The 27,730-nt window shown below is 55.8% G+C and overlaps 2 protein-coding genes across 2 annotated transcripts in view; one reads left to right on the forward strand and one right to left on the reverse strand.

The window, feature by feature from the left end:
* Positions 1-1,995: 1,995 nt before the first annotated feature.
* BRF2 (BRF2 general transcription factor IIIB subunit) lies at positions 1,996-6,381 on the forward strand. Its single transcript, XM_025922079.2, has 4 exons — positions 1,996-2,314; positions 3,246-3,305; positions 3,764-4,085; positions 5,056-6,381. Exons 1-4 carry the CDS (start codon positions 2,161-2,163, stop codon positions 5,783-5,785), a joined length of 1,266 nt encoding a protein of 421 aa, XP_025777864.1. The 5' UTR covers positions 1,996-2,160; the 3' UTR covers positions 5,786-6,381.
* ADGRA2 (adhesion G protein-coupled receptor A2) overlaps positions 6,286-27,730 on the reverse strand; it is a 35,857-nt gene continuing 14,412 nt past the window's right edge. Inside the window, exons 3-19 of the mRNA XM_086703717.1 lie at positions 18,525-18,596; positions 18,194-18,265; positions 17,967-18,038; positions 17,517-17,680; positions 16,886-17,099; positions 16,223-16,387; positions 15,418-15,616; positions 14,761-14,910; positions 14,474-14,635; positions 13,474-13,698; positions 13,061-13,277; positions 11,943-12,151; positions 11,136-11,263; positions 10,701-10,824; positions 10,095-10,240; positions 9,492-9,581; positions 6,286-9,261 (exon numbers count right to left, since the gene is read on the reverse strand). Coding sequence (XP_086559843.1) covers positions 7,995-9,261; positions 9,492-9,581; positions 10,095-10,240; positions 10,701-10,824; positions 11,136-11,263; positions 11,943-12,151; positions 13,061-13,277; positions 13,474-13,698; positions 14,474-14,635; positions 14,761-14,910; positions 15,418-15,616; positions 16,223-16,387; positions 16,886-17,099; positions 17,517-17,680; positions 17,967-18,038; positions 18,194-18,265; positions 18,525-18,596 — 3,676 coding nt within the window. The 3' untranslated portion in view covers positions 6,286-7,994. The remainder of the gene's footprint in view (positions 9,262-9,491; positions 9,582-10,094; positions 10,241-10,700; positions 10,825-11,135; positions 11,264-11,942; positions 12,152-13,060; positions 13,278-13,473; positions 13,699-14,473; positions 14,636-14,760; positions 14,911-15,417; positions 15,617-16,222; positions 16,388-16,885; positions 17,100-17,516; positions 17,681-17,966; positions 18,039-18,193; positions 18,266-18,524; positions 18,597-27,730) is intronic.

A 27,730-nucleotide genomic window follows, 5' to 3' on the forward strand; every position in this document is an offset into this window, starting at 1 on the left:
GTGCGGAAAAGGAGAAAATGGAAGTCTGGCTGCTCTGTGCTCCCAGGTCAACTGACGACTGGTCAGTGGGAGAGCATGCGGCTAGCCCACAGAGATCCGAGGTGCAGGAAATTCCGTCGTGCGGTAGTAAGGGAGGGGAACAGCTGTGAGCAGAGGGGGAGGTGCTTCTGAGCCGGAGGGGCTTCCGTTGAACGGGCAATCCTTGTAAGGCACAGCACCTCCTTCCCAATTTATACTAAAGGTAAGCAACATTTGAAGCAGGGAAAGCTGATGCTTGGATTGCAGGTAATACGCAATCTTTGTGTCAGAGATGCCCTTGTTCCCCACTGTGGTCCAGGGAACTCACAGTCTCATTAGGCATACAGAGAGTCCTCTGTACCGACCACTGATTACAGCTCTTTCAAAAGAACCTACCGCCCTGTCTCCTCAGATCCCTTTCTTTTTTGAGGCCCCAATCCTTTGAGGTCTCTCTGGATACATGGTCACTGTGTCGTCTGTCTCTTCAGGTTAGTAAGCGCCATTTTTTATTTTGAAATCTTTTCAGTTCTAGGACGCAGAATTTATTAGTCTTCTAAGGAAGGCAGTTGTATCTTATCTTGTAACCTGTAACCTGTACCTTATTCCTCAAGGGAGTATCCCAATTTGTTAAGGGGCTGACAAAACATCCGTATTCCTCAATCCATTCTGCACAGGAGCTGTCCAAAGATTTTCTGTTCTCAGGGAAAAGTGCTGATCTTACCTTCCGGCCCCAACCCCCAATGTAAGGTTGAAATTAAGCCCAGAACAGCTCCTAAAATCTACTGATGCCAGGAGCCTAATTCTCCATTGTCGGCCCGAGAAACAGATTCCCTGCACACACTTTAGGCACGTGTGCTGTGATGACTCCCATCTGCTTTTTTGGAGTCATATGGACAGACTTTGGTGGTCCTTGTCATTTAACTCAACTTTCTTATTTTTCAGACACAATGGATTAAACCTTTCAGGCGTGAAAATCTTTATTCTTAACGAGTGTGATTACATGACTCTTTTGGCGACTTTTAATTTATATTCAAACATAACATACATAATTTTAAATTTGTAAGCTTCGTTTCTGTGATAGCATCACTAGAGGCACAATTTTGTTCAAGATTCTCTGAGTTATACTATAGCAAGCTAGGAACTTTGTAGCAGAATCTTGGAATATCTTAAAGCTCAGCTTAAGCTCGGTTTTAAAACATCTACATCTGCTTGAACCCTCCAGTTTGCCCAAAGCCTCATCACTCCATATTCTTTCACTATCAACTCCCTTGGATATTCCTTGCCTAGTCTCTGAAAGCATTTGAGTTTGCCACTCGATTAAAAAAAAATTTTTTTTTAATGTTTATTTATTTTTGAGAGCGAGCGAGAGAGAGCACGCACAAGCGCTTGGAGGGGGGAAGGGCAGAGAGAGAGGGAGACACAGAATCTGAAGCAGGCTCCAGGCTCTGAGCTGTCAGCACAGAGCCCGAAGGGGAGCCTGAAATCATGAATTGTGAGATCACGACCTGAGTTGAAGTTGGACGCTTAAACGACTGAGCCACCCAGGCGCCCCTTGTCACTCTGGATTTTAATTCAATTCCCTCATTCTATAGTTGAGAAAAATAGACTGCATAGACAGGAAACAACTTGCCTGGGAAAGCCACTCTGGAGAGTAGAACATAATTTCCTGCTTTCTCACCATACTTTGTACTATGGCCAAAATCAACATTTGTTACCAAAGAGTAACAGAGAATCTACGATTCCCCCAGCATTTCAGAAGTTAGACTTGTTTGGGAATGGCCACAATTTCTTGTCTGTTATGTGTGTCCACGTGAGAAGAAATCTCACCTAAATTTAACTCCCCCGCCCCGGTCTGGCCCACTTCAAACCGACCGCAGACGCCTGGGGAAGGCAAGGCGAAGACGCGGTCCACACCAGGAACCTTCTCTCCTAGCTCACGTTTCTACCCGAGCCCGCAGAGACCAGGACCGGAAGTGGCGCTCCGCTGGCGTACAGAACTACCTATGTAAACCGCGTTTGCTCTGGCCGGAAGAGAAAGGTGCAGCGCTTAGAAGGCTCCCCTCCTAGTACCGGCTTCCGAGCTGTTGCTGTTCCGGACGTGCGAGTAGATATCTGAAAGCTTCGGAGACTCTGGGTCGTGACATGCCGGGCGGAGGCCACTGCCCCGATTGCGGCTCCACTGAGCTCGTGGAAGACTCTCACTATTCGCAGAGCCAGCTGGTGTGCTCAGACTGTGGCTGCGTCGTCACCGAGGGAGTCCTTACTACCACCTTCAGCGACGAGGGCAACCTCCGAGGTATTTGTGCCGGCCTTTCCAGGGCCGTGGGTATAGGCTGGGGTGGTGGAGGGATTGACATCAGATTCCTCTTATGCCTCTCACGCCCTCTCGTTGTCACGTGTACACTTAACTACGGGAGAAAGTGACCTAAAGTGAAGGAGCGCTGCAGGAGGGCAGGGACGGCCATTCCTCTGCGTTTTTCTAGCACCTGGTACGGTATCTGGCATGTATTAGGTCTCATAAACGTCGACCAAATGAAACAGAGAAACAAGAGTTTCACTCAGTTTATCTAGTTTGGGTGTGATGGACGGATGGAATTCTTTACAAGTGCGGACAAAGTATGAGCCCGAAGGAGCCTTTAGCCCTAATTGACAAACACATCTTTTTTTTTTTTTTTTCCTTTCTTTCTGAGTCCCTGACCAGTGCAGCCCTCAAAATCAGCAATCAGGAAAATTGCCTGGATTGGATATACAGGAGAGATGGCTGCAAATTTGGAACTCTTGAAGCCACTTTAGTGCAGTCTTAACCTTCCTCAGTCTCTGTATTTAAAAAAAAATTTTTTTTAACGTTTATTTATTTTTGAGACAGCATGAACGGGGGAGAGTCAGAGAGAGGGAGACACAGAATCTGAAACAGGCTCCAGGCTCCGAGCTGTCAGCACAGAGCCCGACGCGGGGCTCGAACTCACAGACCGTGAGATCATGACCTGAGCCGAAGTCGGCCGCTTAACGGACTGAGCCACCCAGGCACCCCTCAGTCTCTGTATTTGATACTGCTTGTGAACGTAGAAAACCAGATGGACTTTTAATGTGCAAAAATGGGCATGCACCTTCATGAGACAGGGAGCAGAGCCTAATGATATGAATTCTCCCTGGTTTTGTGTGGCGGGAGGCCAGGGGTCTGGTGAATAAAGGCTAAACAAAGCTATTTGTTGTCCCTTATCTTACAGAAGTAACATATTCCCGAAGCACAGGGGAAAACGATCAAGTTAGCCGCAGCCAGCAACGAGGTGAGACTCAACCTTTTATGAGACAGTGGCCTTAAAGAAAATTCTTCTGATGGTCCAGCCCATCCTCTTGCTTTTCCTGATTTCAGCATTGCTATGTAAGGTAGAGTAGAAGAGAATGGTAGTCCGAAATAAAGAATGGAGATGGTCTAAGAGAGGCGGCAATTCAGTATACAGTGTGGGTTTGTCAGGGGTATGTTAAAGGTTGATTTAAGCATCCCAGATCACACTTTGGCTTGGCTCTGAATCACACCAGCCCCTGAAGAGTGGTGGGTTGAAATGTGACTTCTTTCCCCAGATTTCTTTGTGTCTTTAGAATGACCTCACCAAGCGTCACTCCTGTCATCGTAGAAAAGTACATCATTTGTGCAACTGGTATGGGAGGCAAGTGTAGCAGAAGTTGCTAGGAGCCACTCAGTAGTGCCTTTGACCCCTCTGACTCTGGCTGTGGGCTTTCTTAGGTCTCCGCCGAGTGAGAGACCTCTGTCGAGTCCTGCAGTTGCCATCAACATTTGAGGACACAGCAGTTGCCTACTACCAGCAGGCGTACCGGCACTCTGGCATCCGTGCTGCCAGGCTGCAAAAGAAGGAGGTGCTAGTTGGGTGCTGTGTCTTGATCACCTGCCGACAGCATAACTGGCCCCTAACCATGGGAACCGTCTGCGCCCTGTTGTATGCGGATTTGGATGTGTTTTCTGGCACCTACATGCAGATAGTGAAGCTCCTGGGGCTGGATGTGCCCTCGCTGTGCTTGGCAGACCTGGTGAAGACGTACTGTAGCAGGTACCTGCCTACCGGGAACCCCCGGGACGGGATGGACCCTTAGCCCTCCATCTTTTTACCTTTCTGTCACTTTTTCACCAAAGCGCATCTAAAGGGATTTGGGAGGAAAATCTATATTCTCCCTCCCTCGTGCTCTTGTAGTCTCTCTTCCTAGTACTTGTCGATAAAGCTGATTCCATTTCACATTTCTAAACTGTTTGGCATTTCCGAATCCCTTTGCCTTTACTGCATCCTGATGCCTGATGTAGGCAGCGCAGGTATCAGCCTTGTCACCGGGCCGCTGAGTTGTGGCTCTCACGTTGTGCGTGGCCTGCTTGGCTGTGTGTGACCGCCCTGCCTCAGCAGGATCATCTGCAAGTGGAGGTGACAAGATGTTAGTGACTGGGCCGGCGGTGGAAGCTACTGCTTTTTTTTTCATTTTATTTTCTTTAGGAGCCACGTTCTTTTCCTCTCCTCTCCTCTTCTCTTCTCTTCTCTTCTCTTCTCTTCTCTTCTCTTCTCTTCTCTTCTCCTTTTCTTTTCTTTTCTCTTTTCTTTTCTCTTCTTTTCTCTTCTTCCTTTTCTTTTCTGAAAATAGAGTAGAAGGCACAGGCTACCAGTGTCAAGTTGTGTTGGGTTTGCTTGGTTACTTCCTAGCTGGATGACTCTGGGCCAGATTTTTAACTATAAATGCACATAATGGGGCGTAGAGTGGATGATAGGAGAGCATGTGTAAAGCACGGAGAATACTGGCCGACGGGGTCGCTGACACATTGGCTTCCCCCCTGCATGCTCCTGCCCTTCACCTCACGGGTGGGAGACGCAGCCTGTCTTCTCTCAGCACCTGTATAAACCCGCTGCCAGCAAGTTTGAGTATTTGTTCCAAGAGGACAGAATAGCCCACCTGGAGTGGACTGCTTTTCTTCACTTGGGAAGAGCAGTCCCCTCCCCCGTGGGCATCGAGACCAGACTCTCCTTTTGGTCATTTCAGCTTCAGACTGTTCCAAGCCTCCCCGTCTGTGCCAGCCAAATACGTGGAAGACAAAGAGAAGATGCTGTCGCGAACATTGCAGCTGGTGGAGCTGGCGGATGAGACGTGGCTGGTGACTGGGCGGCATCCCTTGCCTGTCATCACTGCTGCTACTTTTCTGGCATGGCAGTCGCTGCAGCCTTCGCATCGGCTGACGTGTTCCCTGGCCCGTTTTTGTAAACTGGCGAACGTGGACCTGCCCTACCCCGCTTCCTCCCGCTTGCAGGAGCTGCTCTCCGTGCTGCTGCGGATGGCCGAGCGGCTGGCCTGGCTGCAGGTTCTGAAGCTCGACAAGCGCTCTGTGGTGAAGCACATCGGTGACCTTCTCCAGCACCGCCACACGTTGGTCCGCAAGGCCTTTCGCGATGGAACGGCAGAGATGGAAGCTGGGGAGAAGGAGCTGCGGGGAAGGTGCCAGGGGCCAGAGCAGGGAAAAGAGGAGGTGGCAAGTAGTTCCTTAAATTTGCCTGAGGGGAAGCGGCCAGCTAGTCCCACCCCTCTCCTCCCACCTTGCATGTTGAAGCCCCCAAAGCGGATCTGCCCCCCACCCCCAGTCTCCACAGTCACCGGAGATGAGAACATATCTGATAGTGAAATAGAGCAGTATTTGCGTACCCCTCAGGAAATTAAGGACTTTGAAAAAGCTCAAGCTGCAAGACAGGCTGCCAGGAGTGTTTCTAACCCTCCCTGATGTACATCTGGGGGAGCACTCACCACATTCTGACAGCAGCTTAATAATAATTCTGTCCTATCTGGAGAAATCAGCATATGTAAGTCCTTAGGTGTTTTCTTGTTTAAAGGAACCGAGGGACTCTGCAATTACCTGGACCCTGGGTCCTGGAATACAAGTTGGGAGCAGTGCAGGGACCATTGGCTTGGAGAGAATCGGTCCTTTGGTGCCGGAGAAGTGGCTCATGTTTGTATTACGTGGGATGGCTTTCCTTCTAGACTGGTTGGAGGAGGTTAGGCTTCTTCCTGGTTTGAACTGGGTACAGTGCTGCTGCTACAGGCCCGATGATGGGCCCTTGCTGCTGGTGTGGAGCGGGTGGTATCTTGAACAGTATCAGCCCCCAGAGGACAGGAACCGGGCAGCTGTGGGCCCAGTGTCCACCTATAGGCATCGATGGGTTCTTGTGTATGAGGTCATGAAATCCTCCACTTCATAACAAAAGGACCGTGGGTGGACTAAGGTTATAGCTCAAGGGCTTTGCAAAATTTTAATATATTAAAACAAGAGGCATCTGCTAGAAAACATTCTATTGTATAAAACTTAAGCTTTTAAAAACATGTTTTCTTTGGCACTTTTCATCCCCTCCCTCCCTTTTTTCCCCAGCGTATTGCAAAAGCTCTCCAGTGCTAAGGCATTGGCAGGGTATGTAAACAGCAGCCAGCATATGTGGAAGAATAATACGAAGCTTTTTTTTTTTTTCTTTTTGTCTAATATTGTCTGTGCAGCAAGCATAAATAACAGGATTCATCCCAAGGTGTGTGGGTTTTCTCCCCTCCCTTATGTCTTTTGCCTTCGTGATCAGGCTGCAGTGACATGGACGCTGGGAGGGGACCTAGACCAGGTCTTGTTTTCCTGTTCTTCACCAGGCCCAGGTTTCCCTCCACCTTCATTGGGTCCTTTAGTAAAAGGCTGGTGGTGACTTTTTAGGTTGGGGGGAAATATGGGTGCTGGTGTTTAAAAGTAGTGAAGGCACAGGGCCCGAGTGAGCTGCAGGGACCCTACCTGATACCTTGAGGGATTCAGCTTGGGAGTCTGTGAGGCAGGAAGCCAGTTTGATGTTTGGGAGGTTTCTCCCTAACCTGACTTAGAGGTCAGTTCTTGGACTGGTCCTTCCATACGGCCTCATGGAGGCAGGGAAGTCTCTTCCTCAGCCCCATGGTGTTAGAAAGCTGAGACTAGGGGTGTGGGGCTTGCAACTGAACAATAAGTGCTTCCCCAACACTACCTGCAGCCTTGTGGTAGAGCCTCTCTTCGGAGCACTGTTTATAGGGCCAGGTTTAGGGCGTGACTGCCTTCAGCTCCAAATCTAAGCACTATGACTCTCTACTTCCCTCAGATCCTTCCCAGGCATCTGGCAGAGTCAGCTTCTCAGGTGTAGGGCCTTGGTTTTGTCCTGGGACGCCCCGACTACAGCCCTGCCATGTGGTGTGTGGACCACTCCTGTGGGAAGTGTCCCACCGTCCCTGATGGTGCAACCTTCCCACCTGCTCCCACCCCCTTCCCTAGAACTCCATCTCCAGAGCTGCTTTCACACGGTTCTACCTTCTCTTGCATAGTTTATCTGAAAAGCAGCACCTATAGGTCCTGGTCATCTGGCTCAACTGCTAGGCTGGCCCCCTGGTTGGCCAAGAGCAAGGTTGGGGAGAGGCCCTAGGATCTAGGCACAGCGGGCTGACTTCTGACGAGGGCAGTGAGGAGAGAACGCTGTTCTCAAGCTCCTGTCATCTGTGTCTTCCTGATCAGGCCGATGACCATCAGTGAGGCACGGTGGATAAGCTGTGGGGAGTACCTAAGGAGGAGCCCACCTGGGGGCTCTGGTGGGGCAGTCTCCCACTCCACGGGCTTGCAGGACCTCCCCTGCTACCCTGGACGGCACCGATTTGACTGCCAAAACCAGCCTGGGCTGGGACGGAAATGTATCATGCCTGTGGTCCTGGGATTGTCGCTACCCCAGAGGGACTGCGCTCTGGGCGGTGGCAGGCCTCCCCCTGTGTTTTCCCCAGCCTCCAGGACTAAAGCTGGTGTGCCAAGCCGCAGCCATGGGCGCCTCTACCTCAAACCCGTTGATGTACCGGTTGACGTCTTTGAGGCCCCGCCCCCCCTCCCCCCCAGCAGCCTGGGTGACAGGGCCAAATGGCCAGCCTGTCCTACAGCGTCGCCCACCCCCGCCCTAGACGGTGGTTTCGCTCTTCCAGAGCCCCGTCTTCATGCAGGCGCCTCCGGCCGCCTCCGTGCCCGTCATGGTGATGTCGTCGTACTTGGCCCCCTTGGGCGCGCCGTTCAGACTGGCCGCGTTGAGCGGGTACGAGCGGCGCTTGCTCTCCCTCTCCAGCGCGCCGCCCCCGCCGCCCTTGAGGTTGTCGCGACTGGCGCTGCGGCGCTGGCCTGGCCGGCCCGCCTCGGGGGGCGGCGCTGCACTTGTGTCGCTGCCCTCCGATGGCGTGAGCATGGGCTCGCCCTCGAGCTGGAGGCCCGGGCTGTTGCGGCTGCTGCCCAGGTAGCTGTCGGACGGGCTGTTGTGCAGGCTGCCGCTCTCGCTGGACAGCAGCTCCGGCGCCCCGGCCGCCGCGCCCCCGCGCAGCGCCTTGAGCCGGTTCTTGGAGCCGGCCTCCCCCGCGCGGTGCCCCTTGACCCGACTCTTGTGCACTCGGCGCCCGTGGTGCAAGTTGTTGGCGTGGCGGGGCACGAGGCTCCCCCGGGAGCCCGTGGGCTCTGGCTCCCCTTCCCCGCGGGCCACCACCCCGGCCTCGCACACCTGACTCTGGGCCAGCTGCAGGTTGGTGAGCTTGCAGGGGCCCAGGGGCGGCGCGTGGCCGCTGCTGCCGCTCGGGGAGGACTTGAGGGAGGGAGGCCCCTCTCCGAACACGGGGGAACCGTCCTCTGAGGCGGCGGGCACGGCCCGGGGTGAGGCGCCGGGGGCGGAGGCGTGGGGGCAGCAGGCACGCCAGGAGGCCCTGACGTCCCTGCGCCTGGCACAGTGGTGGGTGAAGACGAAGAGTCCCAGGGCGGAGGCTGCCACCCCGTACAGGCAGCTGCACACCACCCGGGGCAGCCAGCGCTGGGACACGGCCAGAGCCCCACAGGCCCACATGGCCAGGTACAGGAAATGCGTGGTCACCAGCGCCCCCAGTTGGACTCCCGGAGAATAGAGGCCGTCACCATCCTCCGGGGGCCCGGGTGTCACCAACCCCGCGCTCCCAGTAGCCAGAAGGGAACCTGAGTCATTCAGGAAGGGGCCGCTGCTCCTGGGCCTGGTGGAAGCCCTGAGCTCCTCCCCTGGCTCCAGGGAGACCCTGCTGGTGCCCCCCTTTGGGCTCTGTGCCAGAGGACCCCTTAAGCGCAGCCCTGCACACAGGAAATAGATCCAGGTGATCAGCAGAATCAAAGCCACCGGGATGTAGAAGGCTCCTAGGCTTGGACGCCACACCAGCCAGCAGCTGAGGGGAGACACAGGCAGTGGATGAGGAGGGGGAGCACGTCTGAGGTGGCTGGGTGGCTGGGGTGATAGGACATGGTGGGCGGAAAAGCAGAGGTTGGCTGAGTCAACATGCATGGGTTTGGGGTGGGTCGCCGGCTGAGCGGGCCTGGCAGGTGTCCCTGCCAGGGAAGTAGAAGGCGTCCAGTGTCAGGGTGGGTGGGTTTGGGGCGGGCAGGCAGCGGCGCTCACTAGGGGCTGTGGTCCCGGTAGTTGTGGATGTTGACAGCAGCTGTGATGCCACAGATAATGAGTGGGATCCCTCCAGCGATCAGATAGAACCTGGGGAGGAATGGGGTTTGGGGATCAGAGAGATGGGGAACCAAGGGAATTGGAACCAGGTGCCCGGAAACCTTGACTCAGGGTCTCTGTCCCATCCTCTTTCCCCTTTAAATTCTGTCAGAATTTTTTGCCTGGGACGCAAGGCCCCTACGGGGCAGGCTCAGTAGATTCCTAGGGGACTTGGCCAAGACTGTTGTAAGGGACAGAGGCTAGAATTGCTCTCTCACCCTAAACACTGCAGAAATCAGGGTGCTGCTCACGTGGCCAGGATCCCTGTCCAATGCCCTTTGGAGTCTCTTCCTTCCCTGGCTTTGTCATGCGGGAAAAGCCCTAAGGGTGCACCCACCCCATGGCCTTGGGCAACCTGGTGCCACCTAGGGCCTTTTCTCTTTGGAGCCTGATCTCCCAGGATCTTGGACCCACCCTGCATCCACCCTGGGAGGACAGAGCTTGGTGTTCTATACCCGCCTCTGAACCCTTCACCCTTGCAAAGCTGACAGTCGAGGCATGTACCGGAGCATGGGACGGGGAGCGGGCGGGGCAGAGTCCCCTTCTTGTGGAGGGGGCGCTCTCCAGGTGAGCTCCTTGTGGAGGACGCGGGCCTTCACACCCATCCAGAGCAGTGTGGACAGTGAAGAGTAGTGCAGAGTGACACCCACCTGCAGGGTGAGGCCACTGAGGCTGGGGGACGGGGCCGCTACGACTGGAGCCCCCCCAGAGCCTCAGTGCGCAGCGTTCTCCCGCTCCTCCCAGGTTCCCATCCCCAGCTCTACCCAGATCCTCCTCAAGGTTCTGACCCTGTGGTCACCCTCTCGACTTCCAGCCCGGGGTTCTCTCCCACTCCGGAGACTTGACACCCCTGCTCTTGCTTTCTGGCTTGTCCCTGACCTCTCCTTGCAGACCCCATTCTCCACTTTGAAGACCCATCTCATAGTTTCTCTACTTCTTACCTCCCCTCCTCTCATGCCCCCGACCCCAGCAAGGCTGGACACAACAGTGGAGCTGGGGCCTGGTAGCATGAGTCCCCTTTTCCCCCTGCACCCACAGACTCTGTGCCTAGGCTGCCATCACTCATCTAGGAGCGCCCCCCGCCCCGCTCCAGCCCCTTCTCCTGCTTACTGCCTGGCAGACCGTCGGGTAGTTGGTGAGTGTGATGCCTCCTGCAAAGACGGCGGAGGTCATGGCCATGTGGAAGCACAAGTTCAGCAGCATGTGCCAGCCCTTCCGGGACACGTGGATGGAGCTGCCCCAGAAACAGTAATTAATGGGCCACTCCACCCAAGATCAGGTCCATGGGGTCTCAAGGTAATTCAGAGAGCAAGAGGGAAAGGCAGATATCTATGTGCATACATGTGTGCGAGTGTGATAGAGGCCCCAGGGCAGGAAGGGCTTAACCCCCAAGGTGTGTTTTCCAGCCCTAGACCCTGCAAATAAAATGCTAGGCAAGGGCCCAAGAAAGTCATGTGGCCCCACTGGGGAAAGGAACACTTGGCCAGTACTTGGTGAGACCCACAGCCCTCCCTCCTCGCCCACCCCTCCTGCGGGCGCTCCCACCTGTGGTTGAGGATGTAGGTGATGATGGTGGAGAAGAGGCAGAGCAGCAGCAGGGCGGTGCAGGGATACACGACAGGGTGCAGCCCTGCCCCTGAGCCCCCTACCTCCCTGGGGAAGGCACTCAGCTCCTAGAAAGAGTAGGAAAGAGGACGTATTAGGAAGCCAGGGGTAGAGGCCACCCCACGGAGTCCTGGCCAGCCCCCCAGGCCACTTTTCCTTTCCCCAAGCCCTGTCAGCTTTGGCCCCTAGTCCGTCCAGGTAGGTGAAGATGTAAGTGCTGCGAGTCCGCTCTTAGGAAGTCAGTCTTAGGCAGTGTTAATCATCTACTGCCTGCCTATTCCTCCCTCCTAGTCTCTTGCCCTTCCGGGAGCTTTTCTGAGCCTCAGCCTGAAAATCGGGGATGAGGAAAGAGGTGGAAGTTTCTATCATCCAGCTGATCTGGGAGAGCGGGGTGCAAAATGTGGTGAGGGAGTGGGGTGACCAGAAAGGAGAAATGTTCCCAGATTTTTTTTTTTTTTTCCACTTTAACAATCTGGGTCTCAGTGCAGGATGTGAAGACCGGGCTGGGGAGTTCCAGGTCCATCTCTTTCGATGAGCGGAGGCAGAACCCCCCTGTCTCCTGAAAGATGAAAAGGTGTGGGGAAGGCCAGAGGGACGTTTCCCCATGAGTCCTACAGTTACGAGGCCCGATAAGGCTGCTGTCCTCTCTGTAGTTCTCTGTGGCTCCAGGTGATCCGAACACCCCCATTCTCACCTCCCACACATTCCCCGGAGTTCTCCCAGCCTCTGGGCCCCTGTCGCACTCACCATGAGCACGGCCACATTGCCCAAGTGCTGGCAGTGCAGGGAGCTGACGTTGGGCTGGCTGGAGCGGAGCTGGCAGCCCTCGGGGCTCCAAGCCCCGGGGCCGCCCGGCCCGTCCTGGCTCCATCGAGCTGCCATGGGTTCGGCCCCTTCAGCCCAATGCCGTAGCGAGACGGCCACTGGCTCGGTCAGGTTCCCCACGCCACAGCCACCTGCGGGAGACAGGGAGGTCCACACGGGTGGAACCGGGCTGCGGGGAGGCTGGCTGTATGGAACTAGGTGGCGGCGAGTGAACAACAGCCCGAGCGTGCACTGAACGCCTGCGGGCTGGGCGCCGGCCGGACTTCGGGACATGGTTAGGTGCCAGTTCGGGCCCTGCCTTCCAGGTGGTCAGTCTCACCAGGGTGACACAGGGATGGATCAAAATAAAGCACCAGGGGGCGCCTGGGTGGCTCAGTCAGTTAAGCATCCGACTCTCAGTTTCGGCTCAGGTCGTGATCTTGCGGTTTCCTGGGTTCGAGCCCCGTATCAGGCTCTGCGCTGGCAATGCAGAGCCTGTGTGGAGTTCTCTCTCTCTCTCTCTCTCTCTCTCTCTCTGTCCCTCCCCTGCTCACGCTGTCTCTCTCTCAGAATAAATAAATAAACTGAAAAAAAAATTTTTTTAAGAAAAATAAAGCACTGGGAGGTGGCCTGTTCCAAGTGCCAAATGAATGGTGGTGACCTACCTGAAAAGAGGGGACTCTGGGGCTGGGGTCAGGGACAGGAAGGTGGAAGGTACTTGTACTCAGGGAACAAAAGGTGAAGTGAGGATTCGGGGATGGAGGGAGTGGGGGCACCCGGAGAGGGAAAGTTGGCACCAGGTTAGGAGGTCGGAGGGAGGGAGGGAGGCCAAGGTGGGTCAAGGGTCTGTGTTTTTAACTCTTGCAATTTGACAAATCTGGGATATAAATCCCAATGTCTTCCTGAGGCTTTTCTCCAGCAGTCCTTTACAGGATGTCTCTGTCCCCTATCATCCTGGGAAATGGGGTGTGGTCACTCTCCTCTGCCACTCCCCCAGGCTCTTAGGGGGTGCTGTGGGTGAGGGAAGGGCAGGAAGGGGTGTGGGGAGTTCAGCGCCTTACTGGTTCCTGCAAAGATGACAGGGGTGGCCACGCCACGCCTCTTGCCAGGCCCGGGGGCTCCGGGACGTGAGGTGTTGCCGTGGCTGCGGAAGAGGCGGCCATTTCGGAAGACAAGCAGTTGCAGGGTGCAGTCTGGGGGGACAGGGGGAGCCAGGGCAGCCGGAAGGGACGAGAACAGACTGGGCGGCAGCTGGATGGAGGCCAGGGCCACGCTGTTCTGGGGGGACATCGGAGTTCCTCAGAGACATCTAGGACCCCCTAGGACTCCAAGGCCTAACGGCTCCCCCCTCCCCCCTCCCCTCTACCCCTTTTCTGGAGCAGCTTCCACTCACAGGACCCGCTTCCACGAGGCACCTGCATCTGGGCACATCCCCTCTTAGCATCCGCCCCCACACGCCTCCCCCAGTGCCCACCTTGATGTGGAAGGACGACAGAGAAATGCTGGGCCTCCCCGTGGTACAGCGGAAGCGGAGCTGCTGATCAGCCAGGGGCTCTGGCTCCGGGGAGGGGTTCTGGCCGGGGCTTCCGGGCCGTATGCCCAGCACTCCCGCCTCCCTTCTCTGGAAGGCTGTGCAGGTCAGCCCCACGTAGCTGTGTGGCTTGATGAGGTAGGCCTCCAGTGCCACGTTTCTTGAGTTCTAGGGACAGGGAACTTGTCACTCCCCCGCATTTGAGATCTGGCGGCTCTCTCTTGGCTTCCTGCTGAGACCACACGGTCCCTCTCTGCCGGTTTGCTCAGGCTGTGTCCCCCTACGCATTCTTCCTTCCCATCTTCCCAAGGCCTGGCAGTCTTAGGTCTGCTGCCGAGTCTCCCCTACCCCTGGCGATGGCACCTTCTTCCTCCTAAGACCTTTCCTCCCACTCACACCCTACCTTGTATCTTGCTCACTTCTCAACAGATACTAGTTCTGCCACCCCAACTAAACCGTGGAGCAGGGTCCACGTCCAGCCTCCTTGTACCTCCGGAAGTGCCTAGCAGAGCATCTTGCTCCCCTGTGGTTGCTAATGGGTTCACAACCCACCCCTGGCGATCTCACCCTCTTTTCAGGGGACAGATGTCTCCATCACTCCTCATTCCATCACAGTGCTGTCACCCTGATCCCAAGCCCCTCTAGTTCCTTGGGCTGGTGCTACGGTTCCGTTCCCCACCGTGAAGTCTTGCACAACTTCTCCCTCTCACTGGCCCCCTCTCCTTTGCACTGCTCCTGACAACTCGGAACTGAATTCCACTCCACTGAGTCATGCTCCGTGCTCTGGCTAGCTGGGCGCACGGCAGGTGCATACTTGGAGGACTTGCTGCCCGAAGAGAGGAGTGTGTCTGTCCTGGCTGGCGAGGGTTGGCCCCCGTTGATTCTAAGGTCCCTCCCAGTGCGAGGCTCCCCAAGGAGCTTCCTCCCAGCTGACCCATATTACCACAGAGATGTGCTGGGCATGGGGGCTGAGGGCAGCCCCCCCGATGCGCTCCAGGGCACCCACGATGCCGCTGCAGGCTTTGTCTTCACGCTGGGCCAGCCACAGCAGGTGCTCGTCTACCAGCATCAGGTTGCTGGCCATGTCCACCATCACCTCCACCAGCTGGCGGGGGGCAGGGAGTCACTGAGGGCAGGAGTCGGGTTTGGGGCCCAGGGGCGGGGACACAAGAGGCTTGAGCAAGAGACAGGGTGGTTTCCAGGGGCCCCAGAGGCCGGGTTGAATCTCACCTCTTTGATCTGGTCGACATAACCCAAAAATTTTTGGATCATCTGAGCCACATAGACAACATCCATCATGTCCGAGAAGCTGGCCGCCTCAGCTGTGTACACCCGCAGCTGGTGGGCCAGGGTCAGCGCGTTGGAGGCATTGATGGGCATCTGGGAGAATTGAGGGGAGAAAGGAGACCGTCCAGTTCTGCTCCTTCTCCCTGAGAACTGCCCCTAGGGGGCCCCCTTGTCTGTGCGGATGCTCAGGGTGCTGGTGCCTGGGGAGAGGGGTCTAGCCCACCAGCTGGGTCTAATCAAGACAGGAGGCACAAGGAAGGAATGAACTCAGGACTCGAGGCTGTCCACTCCGAACACCACTGGCATAAGGACAATGGGACGACCTCACGCTGTCCTTGTTTTCCCCCTTAAGGCTGTCCTTGCTGTGTTTGGGACTAAAGATGCTCGGGGTGGCCCTGGGAGGGGGTGGTCTGAATTGCCTGGAAGAAGAAAATCGAGAGAACAAGAGCCCCTCACCGCGCACGCCCACGGACAGGAGGGGCGGTGGAGTGGCCGTGAGGGGGCCTCTGGGCCCCGTGGGGCCAGCAGACTTCTCTCCTTCCCGTTTCCCGACCCAGAGCAGACGGGATGCCCCCTGCCCCTCTCCTCTCCTGGCCTCACCAGCACAAAGGTGTAGAGCACGCGGGTGATGTCGTTGGTGTACAGACAGTGGGAGTAGTCCCCGGGCTCCCAGCGGCCAGCTCGGTCACACCGGCGGGAGGCTCGGGTGCCCGGGGCACCCCCGCTCAGGGGCACTGAGGTGAAGGGGTACTGTAGGCAGGACTGGTAGGCTGTGATGCCGGCCAGGGTTCGAGGCCACCTGGGGGTAGAAGCAGGAGGCTGCTGTTGCCCCAGGCTCTTCCTTCCCTCAGAGCAAGGGTCCCTCCCCTGCCCTCGAGAACCTAGATGCTCGGGCCCCTTGGGACCTGGGAGAAGGCTTCAGAAGCGAGGGTTTGGACTGGCCTTCCAGGGGCTCCCGAGCCCCACCTTCTCTCTAACTGTGTGTGTGTTCAGAGTCGGAGCCCTGAGTTCAAGTCACTTAGCCTTGGCGCCCCTGAGTATTCTCAGCTGTACAACAGCGAGAACAGACCCGTCCTCGCTAACTGAGGGGGCCATTGGGATATTACGGCATGTTTGTTGTGCGAGAGTTCTGTGTACGTTAATGTAAGGAAGCAAACCAAAGAAACAAAAAAATCCACCCAAACTTCCTGTTCTGCACAGCACATCTCAGATGGGGAGTTCATACCAAAAGACAAGGGCTCTGTCAATACAGCAGCGGGACAGTGGCACTTGGAGCTGGACGACAAAAGTGCTGTCTGCATCTCAGAGCAGATGGGGAGACCCTGGTCACCGGTGTTGTCAGACGCAGGAGCGGGGGTGGGGGCTGGGAGGGGGGGTTCCTCTGGGGCAGCAGAGGCGACCGCACCTGAAGTCCCCGCGGTTGTTGGCCACTCGCTCAGCCGGGCAGTAGGAGGCCGAGGTCTCCAGCACCACGATCTCCACCTTCTTGCTGGCGTTGCCCTGGGCCGTGGACACCGAGCACTCCCACTCCCCTGACGCCCACACGCCGATGTGAGACACGGTCAGCTCACTGCAGGCGGGCAGGGGGAGGGCCGGCTTGGCGAGGTGCTCCAGGTGGCCGCGCCACTCTCTCTGAGTGCCCCGGCCTCGTCCACCCGTGTCACCCTGGCCTAAGTGTGCAGGGCTTGAGCTTCGGGGTTCTTTTTCCTTTAACTGAGTGAGGGATACAAGTACATACTCCCATCGGCCTTAAGATATTGTTTTCCTGAGCTTCAATTTCCCTGTGTGTATCAGGGAGATAATAATACCTCTCTCGCAAGTCTATTGGAGAGATTAAGTCTGATAATAGAGCTTTTACATCGTAAAGGCACTAAAGAAAAGTCAGATGTGATCCTTTTTTTTTTCTATCAGGCATTTAATCTGTATTCCCCTATCCAGACCGTGAGTCCTGGATTTCCAGGCACACACACAAGCACACTCTTAACGCCCATGAATGTACTCCCAAGGACATCTGGGCACAGGGCGTTGGGCGGGCGGGGGATGGGTACTGTGGCAGCAGGGCCTGTACCTGGTGATGAAGGTGCAGTCATGGATGAGGCTCTCGGCCAGGAGGATGCCCGCCTGCTCGTCACCCTCCAGGGGGGCCCGGTTGTGGTACCAGCGGATGCGGGTGTCTTCGCCCAGGTAGCTGGCAGAGCACTGGAAGGGCAGTCGGTCACCCTGGAAGACCACTTGGCGCAGGGACGGGATGAGGTGGTGCGTGTGCAGCTCCAGGGCCCCTTCTGTGGGGGGGACACCAGGGCAGTGAGGCCCGCGTGCAGCAGCGTGCGAGATGCCGGGGGCAGGGGCGTGGTGTGTAGAGCCAGGAGTGGAGCTGCACTGGAGCCCACTCTGGCTGGGGAAAAAGGGGCAGGAGAAAGCCTCTGGAGATAAGAGCACAAGGAGGGGGCGGGCGGGTTTGGGGCAAGCAAAGAAAAGCGCTCCTGTGGCGGCACATTTGTCACCCCAGGAGGTGGGACCGGATGCAAACACAAAGCAGCAGCCCCAAAGAAAGTTTAGGAACAGCTGATGGAGAAGGACCCCCAGGGGGATCTGAGGGAGAGGATGCCCTGGAGAATGAGAGGCAGGGGGAGCCTCGAGCCAGTGGGGCCCTTCAGGAGCGCGTCTGCGCCAAGGGTGCAGGGTGAGGGCGTGCTTACCGCAGCGCAGCTGGGCCTCCTGGAGGCCGCCCAGGGCCTGGGCGTGGAGGGCACCGGGGTAGGCACAGAGCGTGTGCTCCGACAGCTGCAGGGAGCGATTCCGGGCCCAGGACAGCAGCCAGCGCAGGCGGCAGTCGCAGGTCAGGTACTCAGTGCCGAGATCCCTGCAGAATGGGTAGAGGGGCCACAGAGTAGAGCGGAGGGGGCGTGGGCTCAGGGGGTGGGGTTGGAGCCCTGGGAGGGAGACTGAGGCTGGGAAGGGCACATTTGGGTATGCGTTTGCCACCACCAGCCTGGCGATGGTGGGAAGGCAGGTATGATGCTTTCAGCCATTGCCTGTCCCGCCTATGCATAAGGCTGGCCACGGTGGTCATGATACTTGCATGTGTCCTTCCTGGGCAGAGAAAGGAAGCAGAGGTCTGAGTCCTTGGGCTGGAAATAGATACTCACACAACCTTAAGGGCTGGCAGCTCATCAAAGACCCCAGGTTGCAGACTGGAGAAGATGTTTCCAGATATGTTTCTGCAGGGGGGCAGGGAACAGTGAGCCCGGATCTCAGGGTCTCCCTGAGCCAGAGGAGGGAGGAGTGGGTGAAGGGAACACAGGGGACTCTGAGGGTCTGGTGCTGCCCTCCCTCCTCCCAGGCCCATCCTCCCCACTAACTGCCCCTCACTTACAGTCGGAGAAGCCTGGGGAGGCCCTGGAAGGTCTCAGAGGTGAGACAGCCAATCCGGTTGTTGGATAGATCTCTAGAGAGACACACACACACAGCCTCAGCAAGCTGGCCACGTAGCAGCACGTGGATCCACTCGTGGGGGACACAAGTGTGTGGCCGGGGCTCGTGTGGGGAGTAGGATGAACAAGGAGATGGGCTTGAGGTGTCTCCTCCATCAGCGCCCCCCGCCCCAGCAATACAGCGTGTTGGGGACAGGGGCGCTGTGAGTGGGGAAACGAGAAGGGACCCAGGGGACCGTCCCCAGGGCTAGGGGAGCAGGACATGCCACTTACAAGCGCTTCAGCTCTCCCAGGCCCAGGAAGGCCCCGGGATGCACCGTGCTGATGACATTGTTCCTCAGGTCCCTGTGGGAGGCAAGTGGGAGTACTCACACCTCTGCCCGTCTGGGCCACATGCTCTCCTGGGGTGGAGAAGCTTCACTTTCACCAGACAAGAACTAGATTTCCTTCTAAATCTCCTCAGTGCTGGTTGGGAGGCTGGATGAAGGATCCCACCCCTTAGACGCATCTCCGCGGCCCACCCCAGCTACCGTCAAGGGGTGCTGGTCAGAAGGGTGTCAGGAAGCATATGGAAGCCAAGAGATGGGGAGGGGCCACCTGGGACGCAGAAGCAGCGCACGGTGGAAGCAAGGAGGGGAGCCGGCACTGAACTGGGAGCCGGGAGCCCTTGCTCCAGGTCGCTCCGATCCGAGCTACCCAGGATCGCACAGGGGCTGCTGTGTGCACCACTTGAAAATGGATGTGAAAGTCTTTTGTAAATTGCTAGCCAAAGGTAAGATCTCCTGGAGTGTGGCACTGGGGGAGGTATTTTCATAGCCATCCTGTCCGTGTTGATCTCTCCATTTGACAGGTGTGGAAATGGGTCAAGCAGCTGATGACCGCATGGGTGCTGACCTGGGTCTCTGATTCCAGGGCACAACCATTACCGTCCTCCTCCCCCACCCCCCGCCCCGCCCCGCCCCGCCCAGTGATCCCTCATTCTTCAGGTGAGGAAGGCAAGGCTGAGGGGGTAAAGGTTTGTTCACCTGCCTTCTCCCCATGGTCTCCTAGGAGCCCACAGTACTGAGGGAAAGTGGCAAGGGAAACACCATCTCTGGGCTGAGCCCGAGCAGGTCCAGACAGAAGAAGGTGGTGCCTCCCCCCGCCACCCCCCCCCCCCCCCCCGCACCTGCCCTCCAGGGGTTCACGGGTTCACGGGGGCCAAAGGCCACCCACCGGGAGGAGCAAATTGTCTGTCCCAGAGTCTGGTTGCTCAAGCTCAACCACAGCCACACTCCAACCCTCCCTCCCTTTTATCACCTCCCCCAGTGGTGGCAGGGTAGAGCTGAAGGGGCAGTTCCTGCCCACTGGGGACCCACCAGTGCCTACCTGGTCCCAGCTCAAAACCTGGCAGACTGGCAGCTATCTGGGACCACTGAGGACCAAAGTGAGCACTGGCCCACTGGCTGCATCTCATCCTCTGCTTCCTGGGCACAGCCACTGGTGTCTAGACCACCAGCTGGCCACTCACCCAACTACTCAAGGACTACTCCAGCACGCGCGCAGCCTCACGGAGTAATGCGCCAGGAAACCTCCCTGCTCAGCCAGACTGCCTCCCCTCCTGGGACCGTGGGCTGGGGGCTGCTGCCTCCTTGTTTGCTCCCTTCATTCCATGGTGCTCTCTGTGCATTCCCACCCCACCCCAGGCATCTAGGTAGATTATGAGGCACAGGGCAAGGGTGGGGGATTCCTGGAGTAATCAACCTGTCAAAAGGGCCTGTGCAAGAAGGTGGAGATTGACAGAGATATCTGGGGCCAGCCTGCTTTCCAAGGTCCACCACCCTCCAGCCCAGAATGACACAGGGTGCACTTGGCCCTGCCTGCCAAAGTCTCAGGGACATCTGTGGATTATGGGCACGAGGGGGTTAACTAGCCGCTCCCAGCTCTGGGAGAGGAAATGGGTGTCCAGGATGGAGGGGGGGGTGCCATCCCACCAGGGGGCCTGTTTTCGCACAGACAGTCCCAGCTGGGGACAAAAACACCCAGAGAGAGAGAGAGAAAGAGGAGAAATAAAACACGCTGCTTAGTCCCGCCCATGGCCAAGGGTCCTCATACCGGAGCTCCCTCTCATACCGAGGACGTGGCCTCCATAACCCCGTGTCCCTTGAGAAAGAAGGGAAAGTCAGCAGAAGGGGCCAGCTTCCTCAAGAAGGGATGGCTTCCATACCCAGGCATGCTGGTAGTGCCCCAGCGGGGACTGTGCAAGTATGCAGACCCTAGATGCTCGCGCAGCATGGACACTGGAGAGGGACAGGAAAGGTGCCCCGCCTGGCCTGGGTTGCCCTTCCTGCCCGGCACCCCCCTTTTGGCTCCTTACTCTCACAGCACCCCCTCCAATGCTGTTCCAGCATGTGCCCCCTGGCCCCTGTTGGGGTCTGGCCATTCTCAGGGCTCTGCCTCCCACCCCCACGCGGGGGACGGGCAGAGGGAAACACATTCCTCATTGTGTCACTTCCCTTCATGGGCTGCCAAGGGGCTGAGGCTGCAGCCCCCCGCCCCTTCCCTCTCTGCTCACTGTGTTTATTCTCATTTCCTCCCCGGCCCCCCTTGAGAACCCCCACCCCGCCTGCCCCACTGATGCTCTGCAGATGGGAGCAAGGCGGCCACTCGGGCCCCAGCCCCTTCCTGCCCTGGGTTTCCTGCAGCCCAGAACCACGGCGGGGGGGGGGGGGGGGGGGGCTGAGAGGGGAGCTTCCCCCGGGCGCTGGCACTCCTTTTCCCTTGCCTCACACCCACAGAGTGGCTTTAGGGGTGACCAAGGCAGCCTTTCCATTCCAGAGCCCAGGCAGGCCAGGCCTGAGTCTTCTCCTGAGGAGCATAGGCCGGAGGCTGCTCACTGATGGGGCTGATGGGGTCATGGACCCTAAGGCAGGGGAAGTGTGGCTCTGGGGCTGTACCCTCTCTAGCAGCAGGAGGAAATACTATCATAGAACTTGGATTTTTTTTTTTTTTTTTTTTTGGACCAGCAAGGTCCCTATAGGTTGGTGCTTCTCGCTTTAGCACATCATTTTGAAAATCTGATGATGGCTATGGACTCCTGCTTCAGAAAAATGCACTACACCCAACACTGTATGATTTCTGAGGGCTTGTGGCACCCAGGTTACAACCCCCTGTTCGGGATTGTCTAAATCCGATCCCTTCATTTCTTAGCTGAGGTCATGAGGATGAACAGATGTTTCTGTGATGTGGAATCTCTCACTTTCTCCTTGCTTCCACAGAGCCCAGGTCTTGTAGGCTGGGAAAGTTGCGGTGTATGAATGGAGCCTCCCCTCCCCACCACCCCTCGCCCAACCCAGAGCAGGCTACCTTGACTCTAGGCAAACCCTTCTCCCTGTACCTGTGCCAATTTGGAGGAGAAGGACCCGATGGCAGAAGTCAGGCATGGGGGGCGGGGGTGGGATTCCTGAGAGCAAAACATACCCTCTACCCTTGGGAAAGCTGGAGCTCAGGAAGCTGAGTGTGTAAGAATGAGTGTGTGAGCATCAGCAATAAAGGGGCAGATTAATAAAGTGGACTTCATAAAAACTTAAAACTTTTCCTCTCTAAAGGACATCATCAAGAAAGTGAAGGACAACCCAGGGAATGAGAGAAAATCTATATCTGATAAGGACCTTCTATCTAGAATATATAAATATATAAATGAGAGAAAATATATCTGATAAGAACCTTTATCTAAAATATATAAAGGACTCTTCCAACTCAATAATGAAACAACAAACCTGCTGGGAAAAAAAAAATGGGCAAAGGATTTGCATAGACATTTCTCCAAGGAGGAGGCAGAAATGACCAAATAATGCATGGAAAGATGGTCAGCACCATTAGTCATTAGGGAAATGCAAAGAAAAACCACTACGAGCTCTCACCTCACATGCACTGAGATGACTATAATACAAAAAACAGGCAACAGCAAGTGTTGACGAGGGTGTGGAAAGACTAGAACCCTTATGCATTATTGGTGGCAGTGTAAAATGGTGCAAGCCGCTGTGAAAACCAGTTTGGCAGAGGAACTACAGAACCCAGGTGCATATCCAAGAGAAGTTCACAGAAACCTGAACGCAAATGGTCGCAGCAGCATTATTCATAAGACGGCCCAAAGTGGGAACATCCCAAGTGTCCATCAACTGATAATGCATTCGTGCTACATTCACACAACAGAATATTAGGCCATAAAAAGGAATGAACTGCTGATATATGCTATAATATGGATAAACCTTGAACACATTAGGCTAAGTGGAAGAAGCCAGCTATAAGAGATTACACATGACATGATTCCATTGATAGGGAATGTCCAGAATAGGCACATCTATAGAGGCAGAAAGCAGACGAGCGGTTGCTTCGGGCTAGGAAAATAGCAGGAGGAATGGGGAGTGGCTGCTCATGATTCAAGGTTGCTTTTTGGAGACGATGAAAATGCTCTAAAGTGAGGTCGTGGTGACTGCACGACTGTGTAAATATGCTACAAAGCATCGGATGCACACTTGCAGTGGGTGGACTTCACGGCATGTTAATTACACCTCCCTAAAGCTGTTAAAGAGCCCGTGTGCGCGACAGAGCGTGCACGTGTGCGCGGGAGCGCGTACCGCGTTTGGACAGGGTTGGGGCGGCCCCAAGTTGGCTCCCTCTGGCCCCCACAGACCTCCCTGCCTGTGGGTTTAGAAACCAAATTATAGGTTCGGAGGCCGCAGAGCAGCTTTCCCCGGGCCCTCCAGGACTTCCAGGGTTCATTGGAAAGTGGGGGCTGGCCTCCCCCCGCGCTCCGCCCCGCAGGTATGGGGGCTGTCTAGGGGAGGGCAGGGAGAGGATCCGGCTGGAGGAAACCTAGATGGTCTGGGGCTCTTCTTGTCTCTTAGGTCATCCAAGAGACAAGGTATTTACTGAACATGTACACTATGCCAGGCATCGGTGCTACAACAGCAAGCAAGAGGGCTGTCCCCGAACCCGTAAGCCTCCCTTCCCAGCCCTCAGCGGCTCCCAAGTCGGCAGCTTCTCTTCTGCATTCCTCCCCAGTGTGAGTGGGGATGGGAAGGGGAAGAAGGCGGGGCCAGGCGGCCTTGCTCTTGGCCCCGCCCACAGATTAATGGAAACCACCTGGCGGGTGAGCAGCGCTCCACCCCCAGGTCCCCCCCACCCCCCATTCCTTGCCATCGTTCCCATGAGCATCTGCTTCTAATGAGTGCCCGGCACTGCTGCATACCAGCCCCCGGGGCTCATTAATCTCATTAGGCAATGACAAATCATCCTGGGGCTGACCAGGCTCCCCTCACCAGGCCCTCTCCTCCAGGCATGCACAAGCCTCTGCGGGCTTGTGTCCACACACAGCCACTGACTCGCCTGCATGCCCAGGCTCTCTCCCTTGGCCTCTTCTTGGGGCTGCCTGTCCTGTGGCCCACTTGGTCCCCGTTTGGGGGGCTTCTCACTGTGACCGTGGCACCCTCGGAGCCCCGGAAGGTCTTCTGGTGGCCTGCTCTCTGTTGAATGCGTGTGGTGGGGGATGTGGGCAGAGATGCGAGGGACCAGAGGAAAGGGCCATCCGTGAGTATTTCTGGCACCCACGTTTCAGCTACCTGACTGTCCACCCAAGGCTGGGGCGCTCTGGGCAGATCCTATGCAACGAGGGGCTGCCGACATAACATCTTGCAATTTCACACTCTTCCGAGAAGGGAACAGAGTGGCCATTTACTGACAGCCCTTGCTGTCCCCACAACAGCCTGTCCAGGAGTCCCACACCGCCCTTTTCCAGGGGAGAAACCCGAGGCTTGGACAGGCACCTGGAAAGTAAATGGTAGAGGCAGGATGCAATCCCAGACCTCGCTTACTCCAGAGTGGAGTTCTATGCCCTTCAAGACCTCCCCACCCCAGAAGTCTTTCCTCCGCAACGGACAGGCTTGTCCATGCCGAGGGGAGCTGGGACACAGAGGGGAGGGCTCAGAGACAGGGTTTCTCACACCCATCTGGACGACTCTGTACACTCCTTGGCCATGAACGGCTCTGCTGGACCCTGTTTCAGGTTTTCTTGGCCGACAGAGTCCCACAAAGGGTGTCCCCCATCTCTCCTCTCACCGCAGGTGCTCTCTGGAGCACCTGTCCTCCCCTGAGATCATCTCAGGCACGTTCCCACTTGGCGCTCTCTCTGTACTCCTCCCAGCCTCAAGGTCCTGCTATGCATTAACCAGGCCTACTCCCCCCATACGCTTATACTTAACCAATTTTCAAAGGCCAGAGGGGCGCTCAGCACAAGGAGGCAATGATGGCATTTTTTGCAGCCCCGACCTGCCATTTCCATTATTAGGCCAGGCCCCAACCCTCCCACGGGACTTGCTGCTCACAGGCTCTGGGATGTTAGGCTGCCATGGACTCAGCTGCCCAAGCCTGGACGTCTGAGCTTGCCAGCACAGAGAGATCAGTGTTTCCTGGCACCGACTGCACGCCAGGCCACAGCATCTCATTTGTGATGAATAGGCCCACAGTCTAGGGGTCATCTGGTCCACTGGTTCCCAACCCCGGATGAGCATGAGAATCGTCTGCATACCTTGTAAAAAATTCCCAGGCCCCTTCCAACCTGATGCATTAGCATCTCTGGGAGTGGGGCAAGGATCTCTCCCCATCCCTGGGATAGTGGGACACTGGTTTTTGATGACTAAGTTTTATGTGTTCACGTGGCCAGGCTACGGCACCTTGTAACTTACTCAAACATGAATGGAGGTGTTGCTGTGAAGGTATTTTGTAGATGTGGCTAAAGTCTACAAATCAATTGACTTTAAAGGAGATTACCTTTGGCAATATGGGTGGGCCTCATCCAATCAGTTGAAGGGCTTAAGATTAGCAAAAAAGTTTCCCGGAGAAGAAATTCCATCTCGAGACTAAAGCATCAACTCCTGCCTGACTTTCCAGCCTGCTGGCCTGCCCTACAGATTCTGGATTTGCCAGCTACCACAATCACACAGACCATTTCCTTAAATTAAATCTTCTTTATAAAGAACTAAAATAAAATAATTTCTTTTTTTATTTTTATTTAAAAAAAAATTTTTTTAACGTTTATTAATTTTTGAGACAGAGAGAGACAGAGCATGAACGGGGGAGGGGCAGAGAGAGAGGGAGACACAGAATCGGAAGCAGGCTCCAGGCTCTGAGCCCTCAGCCCAGAGCCCGACGTGGGGCTCGAACTCACGGACCGAGAGATCGTGACCTGAGCTGAAGTCGGACACTTAACTGACTGAGCCACCCAGGCACCCCTAAAATAATTTCTTTATACAGATACACACACACACACACACACACACACACACACATCTCCTATTGGTTCTATTTCTTTTATTTCTCTGGAGAACCTGACTGATGCAGTGATCAGCTGGGCTGGAGATCCTGGGCTCCTCTGGCCCCTGCACTGCCTTCTATCCTTGAGAAGTATGAGCACCTACTGAACATAGCACACCCCTCTGCCCAGAGGCCTCCCCTCTTCTGGAAAGCCTGGCTGCATCATTGGGCGCTTTGATTTTTTTTCTTTCTCAAGCAGCACCTGTGGGTATCATACACACACACACACACATACACACACACACACACACACACACACCCCAACATCATAAAGTTTAAAATCCATAATGTGCCTTACAAATCACCCTGTCCCCCCTTTTTTTACAGATGAGGAAACTGAGGTCCCAGACCTGGCACCCATGCCTGCATCGCTCTGACTTCATTTCCTACTACCCCCCATTAACATGTCCTTCTTCTTTTTTTTATGTTTATTTTTGAGAGAGAGAGAAAAAAATGATGAGTGGGGGAGGGGCAGAGAGAGAGCAAGACAGAGCGAGACAGAGGATTTGAAGCCAGCTTTGCACTGAGAGCAGAGCCCAATGTGGGGCTCAAACTCACAAACTGAAATCATGACCTCAGCTGAAGTCAGGCGCTCAACTGACTGAGCCACCCAGGAGCCCCAACATGTCCTTCTTCTGTTTCTCAGACCCACTAGGTACTGTGGATGTAGGGCCTTCCCCTCCAGATTCTTCCCTTCCTTAGGTCTTGGGCTCAGTCACCTTGTCAGCGAGTCCCTCCTTGACCTCGATACATAAAATAGCAGGCTTCCCCTCTGCCATTGCTTTCTCCCCCCTTCACCCTGCGTTGGGTTTCTTTGTAGTACTTATCATTTCCTGATATCTTTGTACATTTATTTGCTATTTTCCGGGTCCCATCAGTTGAGGGTAAGTTCCATGAGGGCAGGCACTTGGTTTGCTATGTTCACTCCCAGTGCCTAGAACGGAGCTCAGCACACAAACAGGGCTCTAGAATGAAGACCTTGGATGATTCCTAACCTCCAAGCAGGGCTCACACTCAGGATTCTGACTTCTCATCTGTCTCCTGCCCCGTGCGCCTGCCACGCCACATGATGTGGCAGTCAGTCATTATTCTTTGACTACTCTCATTTTTCTCTGATGGCTTCCCATGCTTTGAAAGCACCTGCCATGCAGTGACCTGAGTCTGTGGTGCTGTTGGGGGGGGGGGGGGGGTTCAGTGTGGTGGCATGGGTGGGAAGGGAAGGAGGGAAGGACTGTCTTTTTTCTTTATCAGAACGTTTACTCTCATGAGACTGAAGGATGAGAAGCAAGGAGACCCCTGTGGGTCTTTGATAAAGTGAGAGGGTAAAGATGGGAAGACGTCAGTGAGGCCACGGGAGGCTCAGAGCAGCTCTCGCTGGAGCTAAGAAGGGAGAGCAGCTCTGGGCGGTGGTCAGCTCTGGTGGGGGCAGGGCAAAAGGCTGGAGGCAGCTCTAGTTTGTCATCCTCCAAAAGATCCCTGGAAGGAGCACGAGGTTTCCGGCCCCCCAGCCCTCTAAGACCAAGCCTGGGCTGAGTGCAGGAATCCGAGCATCCGCACGCTTAATTGCGTGTGGGAGGTAAAAGCTTTCCCTATTTGTTCGGACCCAAGGAGACTTTTTATTTATTTATTTTTTTTTTAAATTTTTTTTTTCAACGTTTATTTATTTTTTGGGACAGAGAGAGACAGAGCATGAATGGGGGAGGGGCAGAGAGAGAGGGAGACACAGAATCGGAAACAGGCTCCAGGCTCCGAGCCATCAGCCCAGAGCCTGACGCGGGGCTCGAACTCACGGACCGCGAGATCGTGACCTGGCTGAAGTCGGACGCTTAACCGACTGCGCCACCCAGGCGCCCCCAAGGAGACTTTTTAATAGCAGCTTGGTGGCAGTCCTTTCTACCTTGTCTGGACCACCCTGCCTGTGAGCTGCAGAGCAGATGGTAGAGGGACCTGGTCACGGAGCTGTGTGCTTGCACAGTCAACATCCTGAGACCCCCTCCCACCCCAGCATGCCTCAGATCGGAGAGAACGTCCTCTGCCTTTCCACTCGGAACATGGGCTTGCACCTTCTACCCCTACTAGCCCAGCCAGGCCTCTGAGCTTTCCTTATGGCCCTGGGGACTTTGGAG

This window comes from Puma concolor, chromosome B1 (genome assembly GCF_028749965.1).
Source record: "Puma concolor isolate L17-30 chromosome B1, mPumCon1.1.hap2, whole genome shotgun sequence".
NCBI classification, from domain to species: Eukaryota; Metazoa; Chordata; class Mammalia; order Carnivora; family Felidae; genus Puma; species Puma concolor.

Excerpts from the sequence above, each read along its gene's own strand:
- BRF2 (XM_025922079.2), top strand. The coding sequence starts at position 2,161 with ATGCCGGGCGGAGGCCACTGCCCCGATTGCGGCTCCACTGAGCTCGTG. Across the intron at positions 2,315-3,245 it reads CGACGAGGGCAACCTCCGAG|AAGTAACATATTCCCGAAGC; the intron begins GTATTTGTGCCG and ends CTTATCTTACAG. Across the intron at positions 3,306-3,763 it reads TAGCCGCAGCCAGCAACGAG|GTCTCCGCCGAGTGAGAGAC; the intron begins GTGAGACTCAAC and ends GGGCTTTCTTAG.